Genomic DNA, 10,088 nt, shown 5'->3' with positions numbered 1-10,088 from the left:
TATGTATTTAATTAATTAATAAATTAAAAATAAAGAAGAAATATTAAGACAGAAATTTCTTTATTTATTCTTCACTAAATTAACTATTACAATATTTTTTTTTTCCTATTTATAACTTTTACAACAATCTAATATTTCGAAAAAATAATATATAATGTACAAATTTAATTAATTATATATCAGGAATAAATATTCTTACAAATAAGAGAACAATTATATTATTTTTCATCTTCAATTTAAATAAATAAAAATTGCAAGTAACTAATGTTGTTCATATTAAAAGATTAAATATAAATATATATTAAATTTTTATGATTAAATTAATTAAGTTAAATCTATAAATACATGACTATGTAAACTCTTATAAAGAAGAGTTCTCATAGTTATAACTGTATAATTATACACAATTTGAATATAAAACACGGCTAAAAATATGTTTATAAAATAATTGAATTAAAATGAAAATTATATATTGGAAACATTCAATTTGTTTGCCAATCAAACGGGATAATATCTAAAACTTTTCCTACTTTCGAATCTGGGCGAATCACATATTTTACATGGATGGCAACACTGGGGTGATACGTTGGGATAGAAGGAATAAGGATGAGAAACGATCGTCTGACAATAATATGGCACAGTCCATCTTAATGGATAATAAAATGGCGTCTTACATGCCGAACATGGACAGTTGACCATTCCCGACGAGGACGGTCTCGACATAACTGATACATTCGTTTGACTAACGAAAGCCGAAGAACCGGGATTTTGATTCGGAACTTGGCTGACGTATAACCATTTTTCCGGAAGTCGGGATGGTTCCTGCCAAAACGAGGCCGGAAATCGACGTTGACGTAACGGGACGGACGCAACCGCTTCGTCTTCTTTGCTATCTTCTACCGAACTGGAGATTTTTTCCGATTTATTCTCTTTTTCCATATTAATTTTTTCGTTTTTTCTCGAAATTATATGCGAAATTTACCTGAAATACGTAAAAAATACACACGGTTAAAACTTTTGTGTAACTTTTAAGATTCGTAAAGTCACTAGCTAACTGAGAAAAGGTGGAATTTTAACGCTAATCGTATATAACGCGCAGACATACCAGGTAAGTTAGTCGTTTAATTAGAAAGAAAATAAGAGTGTAAAGGTTAAGAAAAGCTAAAGAAACTTCGTAAAGTCTCGTAAATGCTATAGAGAAGTATTATAAATGAAGTTTTGGGTTTTTTTTCGGTACTCACCGTTTGTCGAAAGAGAGCGTCCATAACGTTGATGCAACTCGTAGAGAAGCAAACGTTGAACTGACAGACTCCGTCCACCTGTCTCGTCGGATTATTCAGCGTTCGGATGGGGTAGTGAGGTATGCGGTCGTTTCCAACCGAAAAATCTCTTGGTATGTGGCGAAGACTGGTCGGAACGCGACATCCGACATGCCCCGCATAGCGCAGTCGTTCTAAAGGGAGGACGTGCCCAGGCGAGCAATTAGCGACACCGTCGTCATCATTGGAAGGTGCGACATACCAATGACTGAGAAGAAGAAGAAGAAGAAAAATAAAAAGAATAAAAAAGCGCTTACACCCTCCTCCCTCCCGTCTTACAAAAGGAGTTAGAAGGCGCATGGATTTGCTGACATCGATGCTTTCGAGCGGTAAAATGACAAAAATTTTCTCGGTATTTGGTTAAATCTCGTATGAATTTGCTCCGGGAGATATTTAGAGACGTCACACATTCTTCATTTCGCTCCACTCGCTTTTTTTTATTTTTTATTTTATTTTATTTTTTTTTATTTTTGGAAGAGCTTCTTTAAGAAATTGCTCATTTCGATGAAACAGTTTTTTTTTCGTTAAATTAAAACTAAACACTTTTAAAATTTTAAGTAAGTAATTTTGTAAAATATCTTCGTTAATTTATTTTTGTTTTTTATGAAAGAGAAGTTAAAATATTTTTCTCTCATTTGTTTTTCTCGAAAATTTATGTAATGTGGCACCATTGTCTTGATGAATTGAGGGTGAAACGTGTTTTAATTAATATTAGTTTTTAAAGTAAATAAAAGATTGCATTAAAGTTTATTTATAAATGATTAAAACTGAAGATAAATTTAATTCATTAAGTTTAAAAGTTTTGTATTGAATTAATTCATATTTGTTCTATTTTGTCCTGCACGCCACTAATTTCCGGGCAACCTATTTGTGAAGTTAGCGAATGGGCCAATCAGTTGCAAAACTCGAACCCGCATTCACATGTATAATGATTTAAAGGCTGTGCTAAGTGAGAAATATCAAACGTAAAGATAAAAAATAGAAAAATATTAAATTGTTTTACATTCTAGATAATTAGGGAATTTTGGACAACGAATAGGCCGACAGAACTTCTAAAGAAACAGCTACAGACCCCAAACTGGAAGAATTATTTCTTCCTTACTCTATTCAAATGAATAATTTCCATATCAGAGTGGTGCTTTTGGAAGCATATCTAGCTTAATACGTGTAAAAGCGCAAACATCTCTTCTACCTGTCAGTTAGAAATGCTTTTTTCCTCGCCATTATTAATCTAATCTTTCCAGGAAGTCAATTACTTAGAATCTACGGAAACCTAAATGCCAAACTGACAAAATTCAGAAATACCTTTTTGTAGTATAAATAAACCTAAACTGTACAACATATTGTGTAAATGTATAGCCTACAAAAGGGAAGGGCATCTGCTATAACTGCCCCTATCTTGCCCCTATAGATCCTATGGACAAGGATCCTTAGAGGCAGTTGCAGAATCGACTTGCAGAATCACTTTTCTACAATTTCATAATCTCTTTTAGCAAATTGAAACTCCGCAGAAGTATGCTCCATTAAGTCTAAAATAATTATTCTTTTTATTAAGTAGTTACTACAGTATTTGTAATAGTGTAATTATCTATAATAAAATTCATCCAATCGTAACCGTATATAAAGTTTTATTTTTATTCACTAGATGGCGGAAGATAGTAGCAAATGTTTCGTGTGTACGGTAGGAGGTGTTAATCTTTCATGTTATAACTTTAAAATATTTTATAATTTACGAAATTTAAAATATGTTTCAATTTATTAAAACACAAAATCATTTAAAAGCTCTCTACAAATTTTAATTAAAAATATATTTAATTATGTGTATTGATAAAAATCGCCACTAGAAGGTGCTGATGTTAATTTACTGTTAACGTGTTTACCACATGGTTGGGTGAAAAATGGAATCTGAACGAAATTTTTGTTTAGAACCTCTTCGTTTGGTATTACAACAGTTAAAATCGTCTAAAAATTGCAAAAAATCGGAATTAGAACTTTTAAAATTTTGTTTAAACTCTGTTATTAATTCATCGAAGTCGGATAAGTTCAACTGTAAACAATATTTTGATATATTATTTGATGTTTTTAAATATTCTATTTCAATTTTAATTGAAAATAAAGTGAACGAATTCTCGTTTACACTTTATCAACAATTATATTGTGATATTTTACAAATAAGTTTATTAGAATTACTTAATTGTGAATGGAAAGAAGCTTGTTATGAAGAATTACACAAATTATTAGACTTTTCACTTAAATGTTTCAATGTTATGGAGAAAGAAGACACAGTTCAAGAAGAAGAAAAACTGCAGATTATTAATGCTTTAAGTTACATTTTAGATGTCGTGAAGGCAATTAATGGAAAACTGTCTGGTCAAATCCTCATTTATGTTCAAAGCTATTTTATAAATCTTTGTAAGAGTTTACAAATAATTTTACAGCATACAAATAATACTGTCACAGCACATTTAATGATATATATTTTTAAAAAGTTATATGTTATGGATAATGAATGCAGTATGCTCAAAAGTACATGGAACACTATTTCTTCATTTTTTGAATATAAAGAGAATGATTATCTTCAAGAAAAGCATACAACAACTTATTTAATACTTTGTTGCATAATGGAACATTTTTCACCAGAAAAACCTATGCCTTTTTTTACTAGAGAAAAGTTGTTTTGGGATATTGTTAATCATGGTCTTAAACATTCTAATTCTATTTCTCGGAAAAGAGCCATGTTTATATTGAAGTGGATATTGAATTGGTGTGATACTAACTGCAAACGGGGTGAATGTATTAATTTAGCTAATTTATTTTATTGGTATTCAAGTGATGATGATTTAAGGATTGCATGGGAAGATCTAACAGTTATTTTAGAAACTCTAGAAGAAAAACAGGTAAATTATGAAAATTATTTAATTTTTGCAATAATATAAAATATTTGAAGATCTTTTCATTTAGGAAAATATTATTTATTAACATCCTATAGTTTTTCTTAAATTCCTTTTAAAATAAAGTTTAGAAAATAACAAGATTCTGTTCAAATAGTTACAAAAATATACCTAAGCTATAATATATCAAATACATAATCTTTTGAACTGATTAAAAATTTTAAAATTTGATGTAAATTAAAGAATTAATAGTATGTCATGTTTCTACTGTTTGTTTTTACACACAGTTTTTAGCTAAATATGTAAAAACTGCCGAACAAAAATAATATATTTTAAAATAAATATAATTTTTTTTCTTTATGCTTGAAATGAAGCAGGTCAAATATTTAAGATTTGAAAATCAATGTACTTTATGATCAAAAACATTTATAATACAGTGAAACTTCTAAGTCTTGAATTTGAAGAGATTAAAAAAATTGATCAGTTTGAGTGAGTTCTACATATGGAAATACAGTGGAACCTCAGAATGCACTTAATCCAGATGGATAAGGTCGTATATGACCTATGTATGGAAATACAGTATGACCTTAATCCGTTCCTAATGTTTGGACTTATACCGAATAGGACGTATACCAAACCAACCTTTCCCATAAGAAGTAATGTAAAAATGATTAATTTATTCTCAAGTAAAAAAAATGGCTGGCTTTGAACACCTTGTTTTCCTGGCTAGTTCTTGCTTGATTTTTCATGAGATCAGCATGTATCTTTTTAGCTTTCTCACAAATAATTTGCTTCTGATACGCTGTCTCTAGCACACTGTTTTTCAGTTATCCAAAGAAAAAGCAATTTCTCAACATGATCTAATGTCTTCGATGTCTGTTTAGAAATTGATTTAACTCCTTTCGCAATGTTAACAGATTTAATAATGTCTTTATTTTTCACAATTGTCAATATCGTTGTTCTCTGAATACGGTATGAAACAGTTAAATCTTGAACACACACTTCATATTTCTGAATGCCACCTTCATATTTCTCAACAATCTCTTTTTTAGTTCTATTGTGATTCTAGTCATTTTTTTAGTTTTCTGTTGCTTTTCATTTGCCTTTTTGCAATTCATGATTAATAAAAATAATAAAATTTTACTTACAAATTAAAATTAGAAGAAATTTAACAAAGTTATAAACTGTGGCACTGTGAATGTCTAGTCAGGTGTAGTACAGTACACCAATAATGCTACTTGTTCATAGATGGCACGTATAATTGAATTAAGTCGTAAACCGAGCAAAATTTGTTTCATCCAAACAAGACATATTCTAAAGCAGACATATATTGAGGTACCACTGTATATGAAAAATGCAAAAATTCTTATTCAGATGAAAAATACAAAACAATTGAATAGTGGATGTAATTCTGTGATAAATTTAAGTTGATGATATTTATTTGAATCAGTATTAGAATGAGCAAATATTTATTGTGACATCGTCATAATGCCGAGCTGTAATTTTTAATTACATTTTAAAAACTTTTTAGATTTAAAACATATGCTTTCCAACTCAAATTAGTACAGGAAATTCTTGTTCCTTTGAACTCAGATAGTTTGAAATCCCATTAGTTCATAACTATACTTTTCTCCCAGCAGGAGATTTAGAGATTTACACATTAAGGAATTTGATTAGTTGAAATATGAAGTGAAAATTCTGTTCAAACTGTTATATGAGTATGTTCACTCATTTGTTTGGATCAAAGTACCTCCATGCTATAAGAGAACAATAGACTGAGGATAACTCTAATCTGATCAATATGGCTTTGCTTTTACAGTAACACATTTTTGGGTTTCATCGAGAGAAGAAAGGGTAGTACGTAGGTATCCCTTTTTCTCTTGTCTCATAAAATACAGTTAGTTTTTGGGATTGCAAGATAATTCAAAGTTGTGATTATTTCATCACTTGAATTTTAAATTAACAAGGAATTCTTGTAGTATCTTGTCCCTGTACATCATACTTTTCTGTTAGCAATAGAGTCATGCCAGTCATCTATATAACTGTTTCCAGGGGAAAATTTTTGAACTGAAATAACATGATTTCCAGTTTTCATTGGAAGTTTGTATGTAGTTAATCAGGACCTCCTGCCCCTAATCTTTCCATATCTGGTCTCAGCTTTCATCTATCTAACTCTGCTCTCAAGATTAAGGAAGGACAGACGGATGACAATGGGAATTTATAGGTCTACAATTTTTTCAAATTGCAGCCCAACAATTTATTAGACTATAACTGTGATTTAAGTGAATATCATGAATTTAGATATATCACAGAATTATTTCTCTATGCTGTACTGAATTTATTCAAAAATCAAGTTTTGTATAAAATATATATATAATTAGTGTTATATATATCACACTAACCTTATGAAGCTTTGCAAATATTTTTAAAGTACCATGGCATTACACCCAAATTACAACAGGTGACAGTGATCTGGCAAACTTATCATAGCAGCTTAGGAATTTGGAGGCATTAGAAATTTTTAAAGCAGAATGCCAAGGCCTTTCAATCAATTTTAAAGACAAAAAACAACTCTCAAGGGCATGGAAGACTATGTATGACCCAGTGTTATAGCTGCCGATGAAGGTGCACATCATTAGGAATTTAAAATTCAAAAGAAAATTAGAACACATTGGAAATGGAATAGAATGGAATTGCATCGAGAAAGGTTTTCTCTAATAGAACTCCACCTGAAGAAGGTCCTAAGGTGGACCGAAAATGTTCATGGTACATTAAAAATATTTGCAAAGCTTCATAAGGTTAGTGTGATATATACTGTATATTTGTCAATGTTTTGCTTATAAGATGGATTTTATTGTATAATACATTACATAAATTATTTGTAGAAAAATATTTACAGGAAGTTTAAGTGGTTTGCAAATAAATCTTTATTAATGTAAAAGATTTGCAAGTTCATTAAGTACTAAAGACAAAATGTAAGATTCTTGCCATGAACAAAGAATTCTGCTCTCAATAGAAATAGGAATTATGAGAAAATCAGTTTTCTCTAAAGGAATTAAAAAATACTAAAATAAACTTTGAGGTCTTTTCTCTATTTACTGTCACATAAAAAACTACTAACATTTCCACTAGGTGGAGAACAAAACTTTTAAGCCACTTGACAATGCTATTGGAAAGCTAGATTTAGCAGATTTTCTGCTAAATTGGCAACTCTGCTGTCATTGGGTTACTTATCCAGCTGTATTAAGCCACTTCATCAGAGATTTACAGAACTTAATAAGTTAGCCAGGACCTGCTGAATTTGACTAGTTTGATATAAGGACAATGTTTAGATATGTGAAATTTTGTTTGACTTTAGAAGTAAGAAAATATATTATATAGGGAGTTCAATGAGATTGATATTCCAGTTCAATTTAAGAAGAAATTCAAGTTTAGAGGTTTTATTGTACAAGCTTATGCACTGCTTAATGAAACCATTAGAAAAACTTAGGCCTATAAAATAATTAGCTTATATACAAGATCGAATTTGAAACACAAAGTGAGCTCTCCTATAAACTTTCTATTAAGGAGGCTGAAGTGAAAAGATTGAAATCACTTATGAATTCCTAAATCAGAATGTTAATATCACATTAATCATATAAAAATTTAATTTGTTAATTACCAAACTGGATGATGATGATGATTATTATTTTTTTAAGCAAATATTTCAGAACAAAATTTACACCAATAATGCAACAGAGTTTTCTGAAAAATGTAGTTAAACATATATAAACTAGAATTTCACAGTACTAAATTATTGGTATTTGAATATTTCTCAGATGTGATTGTTACAAGTTCACATGATAATGAACAACCCAATTCAAGAACTAAAAACTAGTGTCTTATCCTGCCATCAGCAATCCTAATTGCATTACAGTAATATAGAGACTATTATTCTATGATTTGGTTTCTTAAGGAATTTTAATACTCTAATTGATTGCAATGATAGGAAGAGCCAACATCGAAGGATCAAAAAGTGACGTCACTATGAACACTTGGCCACCACAAGCCAGTTATCCCTGTGGTAACTTTTCTAATTGATTGTTAATTTTGATTTTTCCAATTATCAAAATGCTTATCAACTTGTTTTCAAATTCTTGTTATTAGTTAGTTGCTAACTATTCTTTAACAAGTCAAATTGGGAGCACTGAGTTACCACTTAGTCTTGTTGTTTTCACAAATTACATTCATTACTTTTTTGTGAACTTGATTCTTGGAAATTGATTTGATTTTGCCCCCTGGTTTATTCCAGCAAAGACAAATATTAATAAAGATTTTGTGTCTGTATGTTCTATTGTCATCTGACCTTTGTTTGACTTTGATAAGATTTGAAATTGTTCTTAGAACACAGTTTGTAAAATTCTTATACCTAGAAGAAATTTTACTTATTTGTCTATAAGTGAAATCCTAATTTCTGCTTTATCCAGGTTATAATATGTTCTTTGTACACATAAAATTTTTCCATTACCACTTTGAAAAGTTTTCTGGCTTATAGTAAGATTTAACATAGAAAATTGTTTTATTTGAAAGAATTATTTCCATTTGGCAGGTTTTCTTTTATTCAAGTTCTGTGTTAAACAAGTTTTGCTGTACAAAAAATTAGACAAAGTACAATATATAGTAGTTTAAACATTAAACTAGAATGGTCTGATGATGTAATAATGAACTTTCCAAAAATGTTAACCTTTCATTTAATAAAAAAGATATTTTTTGGCTTCTTGAGAACTTGAGTGTTTGTTTAATTAATCAATTTATCCATATAGAGATGTCACATCCCAGAATAATTTAATGGGTTGGAAGTAGGGTTTAAACCTATAAATTTGAAATAAAATTTTAATACATCAGATTGACAGTGTAACTTAATTACTATAATTTGTGGTGAGTAGAAATACCTCCCTGTTTAAATGGTTATGTAACTCTAATAATATTAAAGATATGACCTCACCAGTTGTCTTAATAAATTGGCTTTATCTTCCTTATTAACTTAGGTGATATATTAAATAATCAAACTCTTCATTTTTTTTTACTTGATGTTTCTTTTCACTGTAAGGCATAAAAAGAAACAGTAACTTAAAAGCCATGTTTGTTTCTATTTTACAACTAGAAGAATAAAAGGAAACTTTTTTCTTTGAAAAAATGTTTATTAGGTACCTATATTAAGTATGCCTATTATAGAACTTATATAAGCATTACAAGCATACATTCTTTATGCATGCTTATATATACTAGAGCTTTTATAAAAAGATGCTGAAGTTGATTGAGTAATCTGAAAAACAAAAATTCTGATAAGTAAAAATAAAAGAGCTTTTGAAAAATACTTAAGTCGTCAGGAAAATTTATCATGTTTTTGAAGCATGCTGAAGAAATAGTAATAGAGACAGAGTGTTTCCTAACAATATTCCATACATAAAGTAAGATTCCAGGTTGCAATTTTTAATTATATTTTTTATTTATTTAATTTAAAATATATGCTTTCCACCTCAAATTAGTCCCTACTGCTTGCTGCTGTACTGTACATCATGCTTTTCCATTAGCAATGGAGTCATGCCAGTCATGTATTTAACTCCTTTTAGGGGAAAATTTTTGAATTGAAATAACTTTACTTCTGGTTTGCATCAGAAGTTTATGTATAGTTAATCGGGGCCTCTTGTCCCTAAGCTTTCTATATCTGGTCTTGAATTTTATCTATCTAACTCTGTTCTCAAGATTAAGGAAAGACAGACAGATGAACAACAGTGGGAATTTATAGGTTCTACAATATTGATGGCCGGATGGCCAAGTGGTCAAGGTGGCAACCTACCACTCTGGGGGACACAGGATCGAATCTGGATGGGTCAAA

At 29.8% G+C, this 10,088-nt stretch overlaps 1 protein-coding gene across 1 annotated transcript; it reads right to left on the bottom strand.

The window, feature by feature from the left end:
* Nucleotides 1–470: 470 nt before the first annotated feature.
* Nucleotides 471–1,472, bottom strand: LOC111615695. The gene is made up of 2 exons (XM_023357127.1): nucleotides 1,242–1,472; nucleotides 471–982 (listed from the first exon to the last, which is right to left on the bottom strand). Exon 2 carries the CDS (start codon nucleotides 937–939, stop codon nucleotides 499–501), a length of 441 nt encoding a protein of 146 aa, XP_023212895.1. The 5' UTR covers nucleotides 940–982; nucleotides 1,242–1,472; the 3' UTR covers nucleotides 471–498.
* Between the last annotated feature and the right edge of the window lie 8,616 nt (nucleotides 1,473–10,088).

The sequence above is a fragment of the Centruroides sculpturatus genome, unplaced genomic scaffold (genome assembly GCF_000671375.1).
Source record: "Centruroides sculpturatus isolate CEXI.00-Female unplaced genomic scaffold, Cexi_2.0 scaffold2610, whole genome shotgun sequence".
In the NCBI taxonomy this organism is placed as follows: domain Eukaryota; kingdom Metazoa; phylum Arthropoda; class Arachnida; order Scorpiones; family Buthidae; genus Centruroides; species Centruroides sculpturatus.
The sequence above is the reverse complement of the archived record's forward strand: the minus strand, read 5'-3'. Positions and strand labels throughout refer to the sequence as shown.

Bases quoted from the DNA above. Each gene is read 5' to 3' on its own strand.
- LOC111615695 (XM_023357127.1), bottom strand. From the start codon at position 939: ATGGAAAAAGAGAATAAATCGGAAAAAATCTCCAGTTCGGTAGAAGAT.